Source organism: Culex pipiens, chromosome 3, assembly GCF_016801865.2.
Source record: "Culex pipiens pallens isolate TS chromosome 3, TS_CPP_V2, whole genome shotgun sequence".
Lineage (NCBI taxonomy): Eukaryota > Metazoa > Arthropoda > Insecta > Diptera > Culicidae > Culex > Culex pipiens.
This window is the reverse complement of record NC_068939.1, coordinates 177,987,770-178,011,672: the sequence shown is the minus strand read 5'-3', so window position 1 is coordinate 178,011,672 and position 23,903 is coordinate 177,987,770. Positions and strand designations below refer to the sequence as shown.

The window sequence follows — 23,903 nt, the reverse complement described above, 5'->3', positions numbered from 1 at the left end:
TCTCAACAATTTTCTAATTTAAACCTTTAAATTGAAACTTCCAATCTACACAACTTTTCGTTTTCATCTAAACCTTCTTTATCCCAATTGGTCCACGCATTAATCGCCACACAAAAGCTCACTTCACTCTGAAAACCATCCTTGACCCAAAAATCCACCCGGAAAAACAACTTTTCATCAGCGCAAAAAGGGGGGGGGGCGTCCCTTACGTCACCAAAGAATCTTTCATATTTATGGGAAAACTTTTCGGGGTTGGCGATTCCGGTGTGCGCGCTCGTCAACTTTTTGAAGTATTTCCGCATTTCCATTCCATCCAGTGCCCCAAATTGACGGCTGCTGGCGGCGGTGACAGCCAAATTTTCCGATAAAATGAGTGGGGAAAATCGAGGGAGGGGTGGTTTGGACCATCAAATTAGGAAGAAAGGATAACTTAATTCGGATCTCGTCTAATCTAGTTCAGAAAAAAGGGAAAGTCAAAGTTTTCCCATTTCGGGTGACGACGACGCCGGTCGTTGCCGAGTGCGGAAATGTTTCGGGAAAGTTGGCCAGTAAACCAATTTCCTTTTGAAAGGAGCGAGGCAAAATGAGAAGAATTTTGAAGAAAACTAAATCTTTTAAGGAGGCATGAAATAATTAGAACTTTGACTTTAATTTATTTTCGGAGAAATGTGCACTTAAAACGTTAAAATGTGATTTTTCATTCCCAACTTTCCAAACATTTTTCCTCAAAAGAAGCCATGTCGCCTTCAATGAAGACAAAGAGTACAATCACAAAAAGGTTTCCTTGCTTTCTGGAACTGACTGTGTGAAATGCGGAATCTGACGTCTCCGTTGCTGCTCCGGGCTTCGGGCTGCGAGACGTTTCCGCTCCTTAACCATCCAGCAACGGATTTCCACAACCCACTGTCCAGGATAAAGATGTGCGCTCATTTATCAAAGAACATTTGTATTTTGACAGGGTTGGGAATTCCACCTCTTTTTCAATCATATTTTGCTGAATTTGTTTTATTTTTTTTTATTTTAACAATTGTTATTATTGTTATTTTTTTTAATTTACACAATAATGCTTAAAAAATTTCCTTGTGACCTTTTTTATTTAATTTTCACCACTGATCAAGAAAAATCTGCTTCACAATACTCAGCATCTTTTCGGGGGGAGGACTCAGTTTCCCGTGAAGCGTGGATGATGAAGGATACCCATTTAAACAGAACCAACCAACACCATCGAGAGTGACGACAAAATTCAGTATTTTTTTTTCCTTCTCCATCATCACAGGATGATCCCAAAGAAGCGGGGTGGAAACTGCTGAGCTTTTGTGTGTTTTGTGAAAGCTCTCCCCCCCAACTTTCGAAGCTTTTAATTTAGATGTTTCTGGTTCTGGCAGGAATTTGGCGAACGGGAATTTGAGCTCAGAAAACTCCGCTCTCGAAGCCGAAACACTGAAATTAATGGTTCGGATCGGTTTACACACACACAAAAGGCCTTCCCCACCTCTAATGTTCCCTTTTTGTGATTCTGAACATGGCCAATAAATTGGAAATGAAAATTGTTGATGCTGCTGGACAAAACGGAGACAGGGTTGGGGGGAAGAATGCCTTTGCTAATTTGGAATTTGTATTGAATTCTGAGCAACGATTCAGAAGGTAAAGGCTGAATGCTAGTGTAGGTCACGGTTTTATGAAGATTTGGAACTTGTTTTAAATACTTTCCATTTCAAATTAAAAAAATACAACATTTGGAAAACCGGTATTAATTCTACATATTGGATTCACTGGACGAAATTTAAACTTAAATATTCAAATATGGTCTTATTAAAAAAAAAGTTACTTAATGAGCATGAGCATGAGCATGAGAGACCACCCATGGTTGTCCTTCTCCGTTGCTGAACAGGACCGTAATATCCTATCAATACAACCGACCATACGCTTAAACGATCTAATGGTGTTTCCCTTATCAACAGCATGTATGAATGCGCTGAAAAGATAAAACATCAAGATCATTAAAACTAGATCTAGAGCAAATAGGTAACAGTCGTTGGCCACCAACGGCGCCCGCCATGTCAGTTTGTAGATCTCGGGGGATTGGGACGGGAATGTTAGTTAGCACAGGTTGCTACCATGGGTGGGTTCTATACGATATCCACACCCCCACGTGTGCCGGAAAACTACTTCTACTTGGGATTTTGTTAGTGGGTAAGGGTAATGGTCAGGATTCAACATAGAGGATGATGATGCGACCCAATAATCAATAAATTTTGTTTAATGGTTTGATGTATTATGCATTCTCAAGGCAAACAGTCGGAAGATGCGGATGAGACTATTCCCGGTTATTTGATGTTGAGTTTAGCATAAATGATTCAATCTTAGACAGCCGGCTGTGGAAAGATCAAACCAACTAAAATGCGAAAACGCGAAACCGCCCGGACCGAAAAACACACACAATCGGAGGGACAACAAAGACGGAAACGGCAACGAAAATCCTGCGAGATGACCGCGACGCGCACCGTTCAAATTCTCTTAAAGAGGAAAAATTTATTAATATAAACATCAAACCGAAAAACTATTTAATATGTTAGAAAGAGCTAATTTAGCCGACGGTAATGCAAAAAAACTCACGTCCCCGAGAGATATCGCGCTCCGCGGTGAAAATCATTCGAATATACGATAAAACGCGACTTTTCGTGGGGGTATTCCGTACCGTGATTTTTCGTGCGCTTCCTTAAAAATGCTGCAAAAAATGTTTTATCATATTCATACCTTAATAACATTTTTTTTTCTCACACACATGCCATTTGATGAGCCGGATCAATAAATATATTCCTATCATAGAACATTCATGGAAATAAAATGTTGAGAATGTGCAATTGTTGTTCACAATTAATTAAAATAAAATAAAAAAAAGAAAAATTCTTTTTGGGCAAAATATCAAACTTTACGTCAAGAATTGTTATTATATTATGAATTATCGATAAATTTGAAAATTTTTAATGTTTGGCATCACTGATCAGTTGATCCGGCTCAACTTTTGGACACACACTCACACTCACACATAAAATATTCCTATTGGAATTTTCTCACCGGATTTAAGCACTTGATGATGATTCATCTCAGAAGATCGGCGACACCCGAATACCAACACCTGGAGCCAGCTGCCAAACCTGCTTCCTAATGCTCGGCAACTGCAACACGAAGCTCGGCGCTCTTCCTCATACCGCCACACAAAGAGCCCCCGTCTACCCAACGGATGGTTGGAGTCATCGACTGACCAACACCATTACACTTACAATCTGTCTGTGTTTGTCTCTTAGCACGACTACACACACTCTCTCTTTTAGACAGGCAGACAATGCACACAAACGCATATTCGCTCCTTCTGCTCTCCTCTTCAACAACACACACTCACACCTCTGCTCCAGAATGCTCTCCACCACGTTTGGTTTCTTCTCTTTTCCTCCATTTACACGAATACCACTGAGAACCAACAGCACCAATACTTCCCCTCCTCTCACTGAATGAACTCGCGGTTTGGCCGAAAAAAAACATGGCCGTCAAGCAAAAATTGCCTCTTCCACAAATTAAAACACAGAATTATCGGATAATATTCGAAAAATTCGCGAAAACTCCTTCGCGACGGCACGAACCAATGATTCACGCAGCACTTAACAGAGTACCCGAGGTGGTACTTTGCGTTTTTCACGCGTAAAATCGATTTAAAAAACGAGCAAATAACAAACGTGACCGAGCCGCGCAACACTCTCCAAACTCTCCTAAAAAAAAAAAAAAAAAAAAAAGTTACTTAATCTACCTTAAGGTGGTTGGCGCCTTCCTCGCATTCATGTTGTATTTTATGTGGTATTTTGCCTTCCTCACTGAGGTAAGGCTATAATCCTGCTCTAAAAATGAACTTTGTATAAAAACTTCGTAGAACCGCCTTCATTTATACATATCGACTCAGAATCGAAAACTGAACAAATGTCTGTGTGTATGTGTGTGTGTATGTGTGTGTATGTGTGTGTGTATGTGTGTGTGTATGTATGTATGTGACCAACAAACTAGCTCATGTTTCTCGGCACTGGCTGAACCGATTTGACCTGAACCTGTTGCATTCGACTTGGTTTAGGGTCCCATAGATCGAGTTTTATACAGATTGAAGTTTCGATAAGCAGTTCAAAAATTATGTATAAAAATGTGTTTTCACATATATCCGGATCTCACTTAAATGTATGTAAACTATGTCCGGATCCACCATCCGACCCCTCGTTGGTTAGGTTATCAAAAGACTTTTCCAACGAGTCCAAAACTATGAAGATCTGGCAACCCTGTCTCGAGATATGCCCACTTAAGTGATATTGATGTACTTTTTTTTATTCTGGATCTAAAAAATAGCCATTGTTGGAAATAAGTGAGGAAGGCTCCAACCACGTAAGTGGATTAAAGTAGTTTTTAAATTAAATTAAGATTTTTTTATTTTTTTTTATTTATTTTTTCATGTGTTTTTTTTATTATTGATTTTACTTGAACAGAAATTTTCAATTCTTTTTTTTACCAACTCTTCAAAATAAAGGTGAAAAGTCTCATGAGTTATATATTTCAGTAAAAAGTTCGTGTAAATCTTTGTCGAGACAAAATGATGCAGCAACATAATTAATACAGATTTTTTCCAGAAGAGACGCAGACACTGCTTAAGCGATGTGGCAACCGGGCGATACGCATGCAAGGGGGTGTGGCTGCCAATCCCCCGCGTGGTCAAAAAGTCAAAAAGCAAAAAGATCCGGCCTTTGAGGTTAATCAAAAATCACCCTTTTTTGTAGCTACAAAAAAACTTTTTCTTGGCATAACTTTAAAAGTGCTTCACTAAACAGAATAAAATTTAATAGGATCTTAGGGGACCACAAAACGAACAGAATAAGGTGGATCCGGCCAAAATCGGTACAGCCAGTTCTGAGATAATCGTGTGGAAAAAAAATCATGTCTACACACATCCCCACGACATTAATTTGATTCTGATTCGATAGGTATACGTGAAGGTATCTCTAGAAGTCGTATTTAAGAAGTTCATTTTTCGAGTGATTTTATTGCCTTGCCTCAGTGAGGTGAGGAAGGCAAAAACAAAGCAAATATACTATTTTTTCTTAAAATATTTAACAATTTTCAGGTCAATGTCAAAACCAACCAAAACTTCAAATTTCTTAGGCTAATAAATGTTGAAAACGTTTGGTTGACGAAAACAAGTTGGTATTCTCAGACTTTAAAGTCTTATTTAAGTCTGAGAAAACTAACTAGTATAGCAAACAAGTTGAACAGTAGTGCTTGCAACCAATGTTTCAATGATCAAAAAACACTATTGTTCAACAAGTTTGTAAATTTTGATTTATAGCTAATAAAATAAAATTTAATGCTGACTGAATTTTTTTAAACACTTTTAAAGTTTTTTTTTTAGTGTCAGTTTCAATTTCGGTCAATCATTTTTGTGAAACGAGGAGGGAGGGAGTAAAATTATATTTGCAATTATATTTGAGCAGTTCACTCAGATTTCGGTTCTTCGATTTTTTTTTGTATTTTTTAATCCGACTGAAACTTTTTTGGTGCCTTCGGTATGCCCAAAGAAGCCATTTTGCATCATTAGTTTGTCCATATAATTTTCCATTCAAATTTGGCAGCTGGCTATACAAAAATGATGTTTGAAAATTCAAAAATCTGTATCTTTTGAAGGAATTTTTGATCGATTTGGTGTCTTCGGCAAAATTGTGGGTATGGATATGGACTACACTTGAAAAAAATGATACACGGTAAAATTTTTTTTGTTGTTTTTTTATTTAACTTTTTGTCACTAAAACTTGATTTGCAATAAAACACTATTTTTAATTTTTTTTATTTTTTGATATGTTTTAGAGGACATCAAATGCCAACTTTTCAGAAATTTTCAGGTTGTGCAAAAAATCTTTGAGCGAGTTTTGAATTTTTAATCTGAATGATCAAAAAGTAATTTAGTGAAATTTTGATAAAGTGCACCGTTTCGAATTAAATCCATTTTTAGGTGACTTTTTTGAAATAGTCGAAGATTTTCATTTTTTAAAATTAGTGCACATGTTTGCTCACTTTTGAAAAAAAAACATTTTTGAAAAGCTGAGAAAATTCTCTATATTTTGCACACTTGAACTTTGTTGATACGTCCCTTAGTTGCTGAGATATTGCCATGCAAAGGTTTCAAAAGCAGGAAAATTTATGTTTTCTAAGTCTCACCCAAACAACACACCATTTTCTAATGTCGATATCTCAGCAACTAATGGTCCGATTTACAATGTCAAAATATGAAACATTCGTGAAATTTTTTCGATCTTTTCGAAAAAATATTTTAAAATTTTTTGAACCAAGACTAACATTTCAAAAGGGCCAAACATTTAATATGACGCCTTTTTGAAAAGTTAGTTTTGATTTTAAAAAATTGAAAATGTTTCTTCGGAAAAATCGCAAAAAGGCAAAATATAGAGAATTTTCTCAGCTTTTCAAAAATATTTTTTTCAAAGGTAGGCAAACATGTGCACTTATTTATAAAAATGAAAAACTACGACTTTTTTCAAAAAGTCACCTAAAAATGGATTTAACTTGAAAACGGTGCACTTCATTGAAATTTCGCTAGAGTACTTTTTGATTGCAAATTTGATTTTACATCAAAAAATGAAGCTGAAAAATTTTTGCGACCAATTTTTTGATTTTTTTTAAAAATCAGTATTGATTCATAAGTTCATAACTCTGTCAAATTTTTTTTACACAGCCTGGAAATTTCTGAAAAGTTGGCATTTAATGTCCTCTAAAACAAATAAAAATATTTTTTTTGAAAAATAGTGTTATTAGTGACGAAAAGTTAAATAAAAAATCACCAAAAATTTTTTACCGTGTATCATTTTTTTCCAGTGTAGTCCATACCCATACCTACAACTTGGCCGAAGACACCAAATCGATAAAAAAAATTCGTTCAAAAGATACAGATTTTTGAATTTTCATACATCATTTTTGTATAGCCAGCTGCCAAATTTGTATGGAAATTTATATGGAAAAAAATATTGATGCAAAATTGCTTCTTTGGGCATACCGAAGGCACCAAAAAAGTTTCAGTCGGATTAAAAAATACAAAAATTAAAATTTAAGAAAAAAGACCGATTTCGTATTTTTGCTCATTTGCAATGGCCTTTTTGGTAGAAAGTAAAACTTTTTAATTTTATTTTCAAATCTAGAGGTGAATGAAAAAAAGCATAAATGGATTCTTGAAAACAAATTTTTGTAAAGTGACAATTGATTGTTTCATTGAAGAAAGTTATTTTCTAAACAGAAAATTTCTCTCTAGTTGTCTCCTCTTTGGCAAAACGACTTTTCTTTGTATTATTTTATTTTAATGAAACTTTGAGTATAGATGTTTACAGAATGTCAAAAATGTCATTTTGCTTCATTATCAAAAATATTGTAATATTGTTTTTTTTTCGAAAAAGCATACGAAATAATAAAAATTTATTTTTTAACTAAATTTAATTCACAATTAATTATCATTCAGGTTAATTTTTTGAGAGATATATTTTCTTTAATAATCCAAATTATAAACTTAAAAATTGCGAAATAGTTTTCAAAATCTAGAGAACTTCTCATTTTTTTTTTAGCATTTCAGGTTCATAATATGGGTAATTCTCTACCAACTCACACGAAATCGGGAAAAGTTGCCCCGACCCCTCTTCGATTTGCGTGAAACTTTGTCCTTAGGGGTAACTTTTGTTCCTGATCACGAATCTGAGGTCCGTTTTTTGATATCTCGTGATGGAGGGGCGGTACGACCCCTTCCATTTTTGAACATGCGAAAAAAGATGTGTTTTTCAATAATTTGCAGCCAGAAACGGTGATGAGATAGATATTTGGTGTCAAATGGACTTTTATGTAAAATTAGACGCCCGATTTGATGGCGTACTCAGAATTCCGAAAAACCGTATTTTTCATCGAAAAAAACACTATTTTTTTAAGTTCTCCCATTTTCCGTTACTCGACTGTAAAATTTTTTGGAACATGTCATTTTATGGGAAATTTAATGAAGAAGGTTCATTTTTTCATTTGGAACAAAATTTTTCATTATAAAATTTCGTGTTTTTTTCTAACTTTGCAGGGTTATTTTTTAGAGTGTTGTAGAACAATTACAAAAATTTTGATGTATAGAAATTAGAGGTTTGCTCATAAACATCACGAGGGCTTCATCCATAAAGTACGTCATGCAAAAATCAGCCAAAATTTACCCCCCCCCTCCCCCCCCCCTTTGTCACGCTTTTCCTATACTTATAACATGCAATGTCACTTGTTCAGACCCCCCTCCCCCCCCCTTTGTCACGCTTTTCCTATACTTATAACATGCAATGTCACTTGTTCAGACCCCCCTCCCCCCCTAGAGCGTGACATACTTTATGGATGACGCCGAGTTAGCGCGATTTTACGAAAAAAAAGTTTTGAAAATGTTACTTTTTGCGTTTCTCTTTGTTTCGTCGTCCGTGTCTGTCGCGGGTGACCATGAACGGCCATGACCAACGACGACCAACATTTTCAAAACTTTTTTTCGTAAGATCACGATAACTCGTGATGTTTATAAGCAAACTTCTTATTTCTATATATTAATTTTTTTGTAATTGTCTGCTCTACAACTTTGTAGAACATTGTTGCAATCTAAAACTAACCCTGCAAAGTTAGAAAAAAACACGAAATTTTAAAATGAAAATTTTTGTCCTAAATGAAAAAATTACCCTTCTGGGTCAATGAAGATTCGAAAACTACATTAAATTTCCCATAAAATGACATGTTCCGCCATCAAATCGGGCGTCCAATTTTACATAAAAGTCCATTTGACACCAAATATCTATCTCATCACCGTTTCTGGCTGCAAATTATCGAAAAACACATCTTTTTTCGCATGTTCAAAAATGGAAGGGGTCGTACCGCCCCTGCATCACGAGATATCAAAAAACGGACCTTGGATTCGTGATCAGGGAAAAAAGTTACCCCTTAGAGCAAAGTTTCACGCAAATCGAAGAGGGGTCGGGGCAACTTTTCCCGATTTCGTGTGAGTTGGTAGAGAATTACCCATATAGCAATAATTTTCTTGATCTATTCTATATTTTTTATTGTGATAGCAAACTTGGCAGCAAAACAGGTGATAAGTGGGTTACAGTTAAACCTCGCATTGTGCGCATTGTTCGATTACTCGAAAACGAAATAATATTTTTGCAATCGCTTTGAAGTTAATTGTAGATTCCAACAAGACGAACAAATTGCTATAAAAAGATTGCAAATATATTATGTCATTTTAGAATAATCAAAGAAATACAAAGCGTAACGCCTGCGCACTATGCGAGGTTTAACTGCACATCATAAACATGTGTTCTAGATGTTCGAAATAACATCATACAAAAAAAAATAACTCATTGTTCCGCTTACATTTGATTGACGTCATGCCTACATTACCCGAGTCGAATACATTGTTTTCGAATCTGTTTAAGGGACGCTATTACTTAAACTAGACATCATTGATTTCATGTTCTTAGAAGCAATAGATATTACTGTCTCTTTCCGGTAAATCATGTTTATCTGGCTTTTTTTTTTGCTTCCATTTTGTTTATATTTTAATGTTTTATAATAAAGAGAAATCTAACAAATGTTGACTCAAAAAAAAATTCTAAATGTTTGAATACTACACCAATTCACGGTTAATAACCGACTCCAAATCACTATTAGCTACTTTGGTCAAGGTGGTGACGATATCATTAGAAAATTACGATGAATGATACTTTCATAACCATGTGGTAAACGATTTTATTGGATATCGAACAAAACATCCATTCAACCATGCTTTATCCTCAAGTTCAAATTAAGCAACTGAAGGTCCTCCCCAGGGGGGGGATGTCACTCCCCGAGCCGAGCGCTGACCGTCAAAAGTTCCTTCCATTAGTGCGAGCCAATTTCGTTGCAGCTGTCGAACGGTGCGGCCGGCATAAAGTTTCGCGGTCTGGACGCGGTTGTCTCGACAAACGTCTCCCCACAGCTCCCTCCTTCTCCCAGTCTGGCAAGTTTGGTGTCGAAAGTTTCCAACTTTTCAATTACCGTAGTGTAATCCGGAAGGAAGCCCGGAAGTTGAAGGTGTGAAAAAGGACCCGGCCTCTAGTGCTTGAGTGAACCATGAAGTCCATCAAGTCGTTTTACTATTTCTCCAAGTTGCTCGGACTGTGCCCGTTTGCGCTAGACGGGACCGTGGTCATGGGCAATGCCCGGTTCAACTACGTCAAGCAGCTGCTGCCGACGTACCTGGCGCTGCTGTTCTACACCGTGTGCCTGGTCAGTATCTTCTGGCAGAGCGGCAACACCTCGGATATCTCGAACGCCGCAAACTGGATTCAGGTTGGTGGGGAAAAAACATTTAAAATTATGAATTTAATATAGCTTTACCAAAAATCGTTAAGGCAGTTCATATTTTTCCAACTTTTAATTCGCAATGATTTTTTTTTTGCAAAAACATTTTTTTAAGACAAGCCCAAACATGTTTGAATGATTATTAATGAATGAAAAAACATTTAATGATGTTTTCAGTATTCATTAATAAATATGTTTTTTCGAGAAATGTACCTTTTTAATCCCCAGATTTTACGGGCCAATTTTGAAGGGAAAAGGGCGACATAGACCATGAAACATATTTGCAACGGTTTGACTGTCAATTAAATTAATTTGATTGAAAATGTTTGAATTTTTTATGGAATTAATAACAAATTTGTTATGCTAATAAATATAAATTTATAAACATAACTGAACAACAGTTTTTTTTAAATTGTAAATAATGTTTGAAGATTTGTAAGCAAAACATTCTTTCTTGAATCATTTTTTATTTGCCTCCTACGGTGTACCAAAAACCTCACAACCTTTTAGCCTGGTTGGAAAAATATTCATTGAATCTACTGAAAATTTCCTAAAATTTTAGCCAATTTCTTGCACTGTTTTAAACATAATTTATCTTATCTTCCCAAATCTTTATTGAAACATAATTGATTTTGCAACAAAAAAATGCGTTATAATTCTATAAAATATTTCTGAAATTTTCAGCTTTCGATTAAAAAGCTTTTGTTTTTGTTTAGCTAATTTTAATTTTAGTTTGTTGCAACTTGAAAACTAATTGTATTATTTAAAACGATTTTTTATAAACTTGCTCGGTTTGTTCTAGAACTTGAAGCATTCATGAACCTTTTGGCCCTGTGGGCCAGATCTGATTTTTCTGAAGCAGTGGCGGGCCGGAACTAATGTTTGATAAAAGCTAAAAATGCAAAAAAAAACAGAACACTATATTCATCAGATCTTTTTAAAATAATCCAATAAAAAGAACTAGAATTGCAAAAAAATATTCATTTATATGGAAAATCAAAGATACCTTTTAAAATTAAATTTTAATGACAAATAGAATTTATTCAAACTTAATTTGGATTCAAATCTTCTTTACAAAAACAACACTTTTTGAGTTGTTCTACATTTTTATGCAAATATTTTATAAAATGATTGAAAACACACGCAAAATTTTAAAAGTTATTGTTAAAATTTCTTCAAATATTTGAAATTAATTTTATTTTTTTTTTGCTATTTTGAGACATTTATCAATATTTCAAAAATATTTGCAGCAAACTTCGTTATCTGTAAAAATAATTTGCTTTTTTAAGTTTATTCTTGACAAATTTTATTATTCTAAAGTTTTCTGAAAACTACATATTTTTTCCTAGCTCATTATAAGTAAAAATCAATTTGAATAAAATGGTTCAGAACAGAAAAACTAAAATTTGAAGTAAACACATTCAAAATTGTAAGAAATTAAATACTAGAATTATTCTGTACAACAATCCAAGTTTACTATCATATATTTCATCATTGATTTATTGATTTTGAAAACATCAATATAGAAATGATAAAAACTAAATTCAAACAAAAAGACTGTTTGAATTTGAAATAAAAATATTGCTAAAGCACAAAATAACAGCTAAATTGTCTCAATAAAATTTTTGTGAAAATTTGATCTCAGGCTTATTTTTTTAAAGCTAGACTCTTAATTTATTTATCGAATATTTCCTTGACAGCCTTGAAGGCCATTTATAGAACTATTTTAAAATGCCGTCGCGGGCTGGATGAAATGACTTCACGGGCCGGATCCGGTCCGTGGGCCGTACGTTGGCAGACCTGATTCTAAGTGTTCAATAATGTTAAAACCTCAATAAAGATAAAACCTAAAACTAGTCAATAAAAGTTTATCGTGGTAAATGATGTGCTTCAAAATTACCTTCTAAACATGGGTAAGAAAAAAATAATTCAATTAGGAGTTGAAGCTCAAGCACTTTTGCGAAATTTATTATTTGATTGATTTAAAATGAAATTTATAAAAAAGTATGGGGGAGGCTTAAAATACCACCAGGAGAGTTATGTTAATTTGTGTTTTGTTTGCTTACCAATTTTAAATCAATGTTGAGCTTACCTGGAAATAAAAAAAATAAAAAATGTGTTTATAACAAGGTTTAATGGATTAACGCATTTTTACTATCAACACATTCCTCGTAATATATAATATCCTACATATTGGTAATGACAATTTTCAAGATCAACTTTGAACCACTTTGCTTTGTATCCCGAGCAGACGGAAATAACGCTAGAATAACATATTTTGTTATTTGAAAATACTAGGCCAATAACATTTTATGTTATTTATAACAAGTTTTGTTATTCGCCGTTATGATTTTTTTGTTATTGTAATAACAGACTAATAACATTTTAAGTGATTCTTCGAACAAATCTTTGTTATTTTTTTTTGTTATTTTAACAACTAATCCGATCAACCTAATAATAATTGGCGGTATTCTTCCATAACAAAAAATGTTATTCCAAAGTTGTTTTGGATTTCAACCAATATCAGACCAATAACAAATTTTGTTATGATAACATAAACTGTTATTGAACTCTTATGCAAAAATGGATTTTTCAAGATTATTCCATAACACTTTCTGTTATTTTAACAGTATTTGTTATTGAAATGGCATGAATTTTGTTATTACCGTCTGCCCGGGATTTATTTACAACTTTTTTTCATGTTTCCAGTTGTTTCCACTTTGCGGATCATCTTTTCAATCACTAGATTTCCTGGAAATGTTGAAATGTAATGCAAAATCATTGACGATATGAACAAACATTTTTTTTGTTTCTATTTTCTTGGAATTTCAGCTCGGATTGTATGTGTATGATTCACCTGTTTCAATTTTTATACTCAAATGAGTTTTTTTTTCTGAGCAGTAAATTACTTTTCCATCGAAGCCATGGTTCAATCAGCAATCAAATAAGTTGTAAACATTGGCTCACTGATGTTATTTCACTTTTTTTTTGCGGTGAAAAAAAATTGTTGACAGGTTTCCCGAGCAGACAGAAATAACTTAAGAATAACATTTTTTGATATTTAAAAATACTAGGCCAATAACATTTTATGTTATTTATAACAAGATTTGTTATTCGTCGTTATGATTTTTTTGTTATTGGTTTGTTATTGTAATAACAGACTTATCACATTTTTAGTTATTTTTCGAACAAATCTTTGTTATTATTTTTTGTTAATTTAACAACTAATCCGATCATCCCAACGACATTTAGAGATATTCTTCCATAACAAAAAATGTTATTCCCAAGTTGTTTTGGCTTTCAACCAATATCAGACCAATAACAAATTTTGTTATTGAAATGGCAGTATTTGTTATTGAAATGGCATGAATTTAGTTATTACCGTCTGTTCAGGTTTTTAACGAAAAAAAGGTTAGCTCAAAACCTGAGGAAAATGACATCAGCGAGCATAATTTTGCATAACACTGACCTGAAAAAATGACAATGACAAAAATTATTGCGTAGGCTCAACTTGAGGGAAAGCATGAACTTTATGTTTAGACAGGGCCGAATGGTTTTTCTCCAAAGTTTGTATGGAGAATGAGGGCGGTTCGTCGCTGTTGCAAACAACCAAAAATTGCATGCAATATTTAGGAGTAGCGAACAGCACTAATTTTTCATACAAACTTTGAATAAAAATCATTCGGACATGTCAAAATATTTTTCAAAAATTCATGGTGCACGTGTTTCTAGGGACCTCAAAGTTCATGCTTCCCCTTTAGTTGAGCCTGCGCAAAAATTTTGTCGATCGGTGTAATTAATGTTATTAATCACACATCAATTTAATTTTAAATTTTGAAATTTATTCAATGGCAATTAATCAACACATTGCCTCCAACTCCATTTCAGTTCATCCCGAACTCGTTCGCGTACATCTTCGCGCTGATCTTCGCGATCCGCCACCGGGCCGTTTCGAGCGAGATTCTGGCCACCTTTTCGATGTGCGACGAGAAGCTGCGGACCATGTTTGGCATCTCGTACACCATCGCCAACATCAAGATGAAGCGCATCTCGATTCTGGCCTGCATCGGTGAGTTTTTTTTTTTCACAAAAGTTGGCAACACTGTTTATCCAATTTGAAAGGAAGTTTTCGAATTGTCAAATTAGCCTTTCTCCTATCAAAACGGGCCAATCCAAACAATCGATTTGTGTGTTCTCAGTAAACACTCCTGCAAGAACTGAAACCTCAAACATGTTTACTTTTCATTATGCCTCGACACTGGCCTACGGTCAATCGACCGATACCCGGTTGGCAGGACTTGAATTGGGGTGCAACCCTTGCCCGTTCACGGGACAGATTGCTCTCCGGACAGTTATTTATGGGTTTGTTTTTCATTCGATAGGCGAATTGAACGATCCTTGCTGGCTGGCCATCAATAATAGAGTTGGAAATTGACCTACAAAAAAATGACCAACGTTTTTTCTTCTTTTTTTCCCCCCTTCGAACCAATTGCTCCGGACTGGTGTGGCCAGTTACCCTAACCTGTGGTGGTGCTCTGAGTGGTCTCAACTATATGATTGGCGTTAATTTGGCCCGGATTTGGACGCTGTTCTACTGGATATCGTTCTGCATGCCAAAGGTAAGCACTGACGGCATACAAAACTGGCAACACTGGTCAATCGTTCAAAAACGCTTCGAAACAACTCTCCATTTCAGTGGTGAATTGATGCCAACTCGAGAGTTCGACTCAAATTTCCCCTGACTCGATACCGATACACACACAGAGTTGCGGTTATTATTAGTTTATCGCGATTTTTGGCCGGATCTCGCGAAATCAGAGCAGTGGTTTCGTAGGCTAGAGCTGAAAAATCAATCCCGATGTTCACTTTTGGCAAGGGGTCGATACGGAACGCCCCAAATGAATCCAATTTGCGATTCGATGATTTTTCGGCTGCCAATTATCGGCTAACGTGGTGGACTGATACTGGAGTTGATTTGAGGTGGAACGGTTGGGGTTTTTGATCATGCAATTTTACTCTTTGATTTACACACTTCGATTGATAAATATGGATTGATTTGCGGGATATTTTGAAATTTGCTCATCTCTAGTTAACAAAAGTGACCTTTGATTTCATTTTGATTACAGTCCAGACTCGAATGTAATTAACGATAATTATCGAAATCGAAATATGATGCCAAACATGATCAAATATTTATTTGGAAGGTTCATCAAATTTTGCATAATGTTAACCATCGTTTATTGTTGCTCGTGCATTAACGAGATTTTTTTTTGCGTCAAGCATAACGAATTGACCCAATGCTTACAAAAAATAAATAACTTTTTTTCTATTTCCGAAAATAACACCGATGATTAAATATTATGTTTTTAATCGCCTTAACCCGGGCAGACGGTAATTAATTTTTCATCCCGAGCAGACGGCAATAACTTGGGAATAACATTTTTTGATATTTGAAAATACTAGGCCAATAACATTTTATGTTATTTATAACAAGATTTGTTATTCGCTGTTATGATTTTTTTGTTATTGAATTGTTATTGTAATAACAGACTAATAACATTTTTGATTATTCTTAGAACAAATCTTTGTTATTATTTTTTGTTATTTTAACAACTAATCCGATCATCCCAATAACAGTTGAAGTTATTCTTCCATAACAAAAAATGTTATTCCGAAGTTGTTTTGGCTTTCAACCAATATCAGACCAATAACAAATTTTGATATGATAACATAAACTGTTATGAAACTCTTATGCGAAAATGGATTTTTCATGAATATTCCATAACAATTTTTGTTATTTTAACAGTATTTGTTATTGAAATGGCATGAATTTTGTTATTACCGTCTGCCCGGGATATGCCAATTTAATTACAAATACTGATAAAATAACAAAAAGTGTTAAGGAATCTTCTTGAAAAATCCATTTTTGCATAAGAGATTAATAACAGTTTATGTTACCATAACAAAATTTGTAATTGGAATGATATTGGTTGAAATCCAAAAAAAAACTTTGAAATAACGTTTTTTGTTATGGACGAATGCCTCCAACTGTTATTGGGATGATCGGATTAGTTGTTAAAATAACAAAAAATAATAACAAAGATTTTTTCGAAGAAAAACTAAAAATGTTATAAGTATGTAATTACAATAACAATCCAATAACAAAAATATCATAACGACGAATAACAAATCTTGTTATAAATAACCTAAATTGTTGTCGACCTAGTATTTTCAAATAACAAAAAATGTTATTCCCAACTTATTTCCGTCTGCTCGGGTCTGCTCGGGTTTCTATTTTTTAATATACATTCCCGAGCCTACGGAAATAACTTGGGAATAACATTTTTTGATATTTAAAAATACTAGGCCAATAACATTTTATGTTATTTATAACAAGTTAAGTTATTTGCCGTTATGATTTTGATGTTATTGGTTTGGTATTGTAATAACAGACTTATAACATTTTTTGTTATTCTTCGAACAAATCTTTGTTATATTTTTTTGTTATTTTAACAACTAATCCGATCATCCCAATAACAGTTGGAGTTATTCTTCTATAACAAAAAATGTAATTCCCAAATTGTTTTTGATTTCATTTAATTTCAGATCAATAACAAATTTTGTTATGATTAAAAAAAATGTTTTTACACTCTTATACAACAAGGGATTTTGCAAGAATATTCTATAATACTTTTTGTTATTTTAACAGTATTTGTTATTGAAATGGCATAAATTTTGTTATTACCGTCTGCCCGGGTTGCACAGTGGTCCAGATCGCAATCGCAAAATTAATTGGAAATGGACTTTCCGAAAATGTGGAGTATAGGAGCTTTGGTGTCTTCAGAAAAGTTGTAGCTTTTGTTTTTGTGGAATACTAGGATGGTTTACGATTAGGGTGATTTTGAAAATATTACTTTTCGGGAATGTTTTTGGGATTTTTATCAACTTTTATAAAGTTTGGCTTCGCAATCACAATTATTTGATCGTAGCAATTTAGGGTTTAGTTTTTGAGAAAAGTGATGATGGGGCCTTTTTAGAACTTAAAAAGAACTAACATTTTTATTTTTGACATGTCATTTTAGACTAAAGGGGTTACATACATGTAGAAAATCTCAAAATTTATTATTACTTAATATCAGGAATAGTGAATTTTTACGATTTCACGGACAGCGTAAAATTCGTGTAATTTGAAAATTTCCGGAAAATCCCTTGAAATTTTTAAATTTTCTCAAATCTTTTCAATTTTTTGAAATAACGCCACCATTATTATTTCATCTATGAGCAATTCCAGCCCAAAACAGGATTTTTTTTTGAACTTTTTTCTCGACCCTCTCCGATTTCAATGAAACTTTGTAGATATGTTATCTAACGCTTATATTAGCAATTTTTGTGTATATGGAGCCAGTTTCACTCAATCATGACATTTAAGGAGGACGTAAGTGTTTTAAATATTTGTGTTATTCGGAATTTAAACATCGCTGTATCTCCAAGCCGTTGCATCGTATCAAAAAGTGGTCAAAGACAAACTTGTTGGAAATTTGACGGGCCTTCCGAAAAAAATACACTGAAAGAAAAAAACACTCCACTTTTATGAGATTTTCTGATTTTTGGTTAAAAAGTCAAATGATGCCCACGATTTTTTTTGTACAAAAGTTTTTTGTAAATAGCCTAAAATGTTGTAAAAAGACTCACTAAAAATGCAGGATGGAGGAACTCAACTTAAAAAATACAAAAATAATTTACTGTAAGTGTTTTTTTGAACAGTGCTCTAAACGTCAACATTTTCAGAACCCGAATATGGGAATTAATTTTTCAGACAATTTTACATAAAAATCTTCATATTGACCACTGTCCTAAGTTGATGTTACAGCGGGATTAAAAATAAAAATGTAGAAAAAAAAATTCTAGTCTCGTAAATATTTTTAACGAGATTGCCACGAGTGCCCCAATATCTCGAAATAGGATGGCGCTGAAATTTGGCGTGAAGACTCTTTAAACATATCTCTTGTGCATGACGAAGCCCGATTTTCTAATTTTGCATTTGGGAAAAAATAAAAAAAATCCAAAGCCGGCGATTTTTATTATAAAAAGCATAAATAACTATAACATTAAAACGGTGCACAATATAAAAATTTCAATAAAGTAGTTTTTGATTGCAAATTTAATTTTACATCGAAAAATAAAGTGGAAAATATTTTACGACCTTCGATATTTTGAGAAAATCTGTATTGACTAAAAAAAAAAATAACTCGGTTAAATATTTTTTGCCCGTTCTAGAAATTTCTGAAAAGTTGGCATTTTATGTCCCCTAGAACATATCAAATAAAATTAAAAATATAGTTTTTTTACAAATTAAGTTTTAGTGACACAAAGTGAAATTAAAATTGATCAAAAAATGTTTACCGTGTATCATTTTTTTCAGTGTAGTCATCACCCATACCTACAACTTTGCCGAAGACACCAAATCGATCAAAAAATTCCTTCAAAAGATACAGATTTTAAAAAATTATATGGACAAACTAATGATGGAAAATGGCTTCTTTGAGCAAACCGAAGGCACCAAAAAAGTTTCAGCCGGATTTTAAAATATACAAACATAATCGAATGTCCAAAATCTCAGAGAATTGCTTAACATTGTCTTTCTATGACACTGTGGAGTTTTAAATGTTCTTGATCTGGTAATTGCTCCAATTAACCATTGGAACGAGAGTTTTATGGAACGTGAAGTTGATTACATTTGCCCCACCGGGAGACAAAAAAGCGAACAATCCACGCTGCTGTCAGAAAATGTAGTTTTCGCAACAAAAAAATCATTGCTTCAAATGCAATTGTTTCCTAATTGTTGATACAAGACAACGTGGGTGAAAATACGCTGGACCAGTAAATTATGTTCAGTCGCAGCGAATCAAAACCACCACCAAAACAAAAATGCAATTAATTTCCAGCAGCAATTTGTAATTGATTGCTCACAAAGCGGGTTCGGCGCGGACGACGTCACCCTCGTGTTGCTCGAAATAAAACCGGGAAAATTGTTTTCACTTTTGTTTTCAATTTCCCCCACACACACACACACACACACACACACACAATGAGCGGAAAACAAAAGTGAGCCCCGGCACAAATGGAAATGTTTAATTTTCCGAATGGTTGTTTTTCGCCGTTTCATATGTTTTCCGTCTCGCTCTCTCTCTCGGAGTTGCAGTTTGGGCTGTTGCTGTTCAACTTCCAGTTCGCCGGCTGCATTATGTTCCTGTCCGATCGATCGGCCCTGCTGCTCAAAGGGATGAAGTAATGTGAAAGTTGCTGCTTGTGTTGAGTTGTTTAAACTGTTTGTTGTGTGTGTGATTTTTTTCCTGTTTGGATTGTAATGTTTGTCGATGTATGTTGACCTTGCTTTGTTTGTTTGAATAAATTGGATGAATTTTCGATCTGGTTTCGTGATGATTTATTAAAGTGTGAATTTTTGATTGTTTCTGCAGCAACTTCCCCAACGGCTTCGAGCAGCTCCAGTTCAAGGCGATGAACCTGTCGAACGTGCCCCAGCTGCCCCACCACCACCAACCCCACCATGCCCACGACAAGAAGCTGAACCGCATCACCACCCTCGGCACGATCAAGATCCGACCGATCAGCGCGGCCGACGCAATCCAGAACATCCGCGAGGTGGTCGAACATCTGCAGGATCTGTCCATCAAGATCAACGACTGTTACGGCAAGCAGGCCATCTTCTCCCTTCTGTCGGCGTTCATCTGCGTCACCGTACAGCTGTACTACATGCTGAACCACATCAAGTCCGGCTTCAGCCAGTCCCGGTCGGAGATCTACGCGTTGGCCGCCTGCAGCATGCTGTTCCTGCACGGAGTCGAGTTCTGGTCACTGTTCACGAGCGGAGAAAACGTGCGCGGTGAGTGGAAGAAGGTCATCAACTATCTGTACTTTATGAAGTCCAAGTCCAACGAGGAGGAGTTCCGGTCCAAGGCGGACGATCTGATCTCCTTTATGACCGCCAACCCGCTGGAGTTCAACGCGTACGGCCTGTTCCCAATCGATTTGTCCGTCATCTCAGGGGTAAGCCCCTACAAAAACCCTCAACCTAACAACCAACCTAACCTCACATTGTTCTAGATTGCCTCCTCGATCACCACCTACCTAATCGTGCTGATTCAGTTCAAGATCTCCGAGGACCAGGCCAACGGCGACGACAGTGACATCAACGATCCAATCAACAGCAACAAGATGCAGTTTTCGGCCTCTTAGGAGTTTGACTCACGTTAAACCAAAAAAAAAATGAATGTATTCAATGGAGTTGCACTTTGAAATAAACGTCGGTTTGAAACTTTCAATTTGCGTGAGAACCACATCCTGCAAGCTCTCGTGCTATTTACATCATCGTCGGATCCAGGCCAGGCTAATTGAGGAGTCAAATACCATCGCTGATAAGCCGCAGACTGGGTAGCGAAATTCAATCAGCGAGATTAAATAATCCCTGGTCGTCCACCTGGTGCTGGTAGGCTGATTCGATTATTTTCATACCAACTTAACTAACTTTTTTTTTTATTTTGGGAATTCGGTTTGTTTTGTAAAATTTTGTTGACTTTTGGTACAAACTGTTTGTTTTTTTTTATAAAATTCTAAATAAAATATAACAATAATTAAAATATAAAAAAAATGCTTAATATTTAGTTGAGCTCAGAGATAAAATATATTGTCAACATAATTGAATTGAATGAGTTTGAAGAAATTTTAAGAAATTAAAATAGAAAAGTTGCGTCTTTTAATTACGAAAATTTTGGTACCCAAACATCTATAAGTCATCGTTGAAATTTTAAAGTTATCACAGTTTTAGTGAAAAAAGTTGATTTTTTGTCGATTTCGTCATTTTCCGGTTTTTGCGCGCAGCGCGTCTAAAAACACGGATTTTATTTTCTAAAAATCATATCTCGGAATCCTGTTTATGAACTCCTCCCATTTTTTAGTATATTATGTAAAAATGTCTGGGGAATCCGATAAAAATATTTCCAAACATAGGCTTTTAGGTTCAGACACCGTCAAAACGGCATTTTAATGTTTCATACGCCCTTTTCTTATGTTTGGCTAGATTTTTGAAGCTTCTTATTATTTTTCTTTGAAAGACCAACTTATCACCTTTCTTTTGCGTATAAGACAGCTAAAATCGGATGAAATTACGCAGAGTTATGATTTTTGGAAAAAAGTGGTTTTTGCGAAAATCGACGAAAATGGCAATTTTTCAGACCACCCTAACACGGCGTAGGTCACCCTAATGGCCAAACAAAAAAATACGGGTCTAATTATTTGGGCCAGGGAACCCCCTGAAAATTTTTTAGCCCGATCCGAGCACTTTTGTTTTTTTCCATCCTGTTTTCGTGGGGAATTGCTGTATAATTTTTAAGATTTTGAGATTTTTATTAGAGGTGGGCAAAACCGCTCTTTCTGGAGCCGATCATTTTCGCTTCCTAAACTCTCAAGCTTGAGAAAAATAAATCCCCTTTTTCTCAAGCTTGACAGTTCAAGTGTCAAAATAGGCAGTTTAATCACAATTAAAAACTAGCAGAAAAGAAATTTTAAAGCAAGCTGTAATCCATCATATTTTTGAAAAAAAAAATCGTAATTTCAACCCCTTCAAAAGAAAACTTTCTTTCAACCCCTTCAAAAAATTCTTGAAGGGGGCAAAAAAACAGTTATTGCAAAAAGCTTCGATAAACATTTTTTTTTCGTTTATTCTGCATTTTTAATCAAATTGTGATTTTTTAATTTTCCTACAAATTTTGAATTTTGAGAACAAAGATCGGAAAAATTACGTGACACGGGAAGAATTATGGTGTGAAATTTGTTTTTCCTATGCTTTTTTGAAGTTTTTGGTAAAATTTTTCAAGCTTTATTTTTTAAATGCTCACAATTGTATTTGGATAATACTTTTATGTGGCTTAACGATCAGTTATGCATTGAAAAGTTTCAATTTTAATTTAATTTTATTCCGGATGCCAAAAAAACTTAATATATTGGTTTGAAATCATCAACTTAAAGTGATCAAAAATTGTCAAAAATGCGAGTCTTTCACAGTACAGTCCAGACTCGATTACCCGGAGGTTTGTATGGGACTTTGGACATCAGGAAAAAAAATTCCGCCATTTTGGCAGCCATCTTCAATTTAACAATTCTATATCACTTTAGATTAGTTTAAAGGTCATACTAAAGCTCAACAATCAAAAATAAGACAACAAAAAATAAATATTTTTTGTGATTCGATTGTCCGAAGTTTTGTTCATCGGAAGTTAAATTTTGCCAAGGCCTTCAGACAATCGTGTCTGCACTGTATTTTGATTAGAAAGTTTCAATAGACTCTCAACCAAATAAATCAATTTGGCTCTCAAAATGACAGGCCCCTTCAACTTGTCGTTTTTTTTTCTAAATTTCTTGGAAAAGTACACCGTGGGACATTTTTGACAAACTTGGTAATAGTTTAAAAGCATTGAAATATTTGAAATTACTTTATCAATCCTTTAAAATTAATTTAGGGCTGAAATTCGTTGGAAATTCGATTAATTTTATTTTTTAACCTTAAACGACCCTGGTTTTAAAATCTTTCCGTCTTGGACCGGAGTTTTTAAATGAATTGCGGTTGAAATGGACTGAGTTGAGTTGAGTTGAGTTGAGTTGAGTTGAGTTGAGTTGAGTTGAGTTGAGTTGAGTTGAGTTGAGTTGAGTTGAGTTGAGTTGAGTTGAGTTGAGTTGAGTTGAGTTGAGTTGAGTTGAGTTGAGTTGAGTTGAGTTGAGTTGAGTTGAGTTGAGTTGAGTTGAGTTGAGTTGAGTTGAGTTGAGTTGAGTTGAGTTGAGTTGAGTTGAGTTGAGTTGAGTTGAGTTGAGTTGAGTTGAGTTGAGTTGAGTTGAGTTGAGTTGAGTTGAGTTGAGTTGAGTTGAGTTGAGTTGAGTTGAGTTGAGTTGAGTTGAGTTGAGTTGAGTTGAGTTGAGTTGAGTTGAGTTGAGTTGAGTTGAGTTGAGTTGAGTTGAGTTGAGTTGAGTTGAGTTGAGTTGAGTTGAGTTGAGTTGAGTTGAGTTGAGTTGAGTTGAGTTGAGTTGAGTTGAGTTGAGTTGAGTTGAGTTGAGTTGAGTTGAGTTGAGTTGAGTTGAGTTGAGTTGAGTTGAGTTGAGTTGAGTTGAGTTGAGTTGAGTTGAATTGAGTTGAGTTGAGTTGAGTTGAGTTGAGTCTTATTTTTTTCAGGAATAATCAATAAACCAACACTGAAAAATTGAACCAGTCTAAACTTTCCGGCGCGCGAACCAAACCGTTGGCCACCGCCAAAGGAAATGATATTTTGGCCAATGGTACAAAGATGGTAAGTAATTCCGCCGGTGGAATCCACCTGTTTCTTCGGGGACGACGACACGGTTCTTGGTGGCCGTTGAGAGTTTTACGTTTTTTATCCACGTTTCTCCGGTCGTCATGCCCGTTC

The 23,903-nt window shown here is 34.8% G+C and overlaps 2 protein-coding genes across 3 annotated transcripts in view; one reads left to right on the top strand and one right to left on the bottom strand.

Annotated features, from left to right (window-relative positions):
* The window catches only part of LOC120432344 (dipeptidase 1), a 437,109-nt gene that overhangs the window by 324,449 nt on the left and 88,757 nt on the right, over nt 1-23,903 (bottom strand). The window lies entirely within an intron of this gene.
* LOC120432346 (putative gustatory receptor 28a) lies at nt 9,729-20,921 on the top strand. The gene is made up of 6 exons (XM_039597534.2): nt 9,729-10,419; nt 14,320-14,500; nt 14,944-15,050; nt 19,634-19,719; nt 19,911-20,499; nt 20,557-20,921. Exons 1-6 carry the CDS (start codon nt 10,201-10,203, stop codon nt 20,686-20,688), a joined length of 1,314 nt encoding a protein of 437 aa, XP_039453468.1. The 5' UTR covers nt 9,729-10,200; the 3' UTR covers nt 20,689-20,921.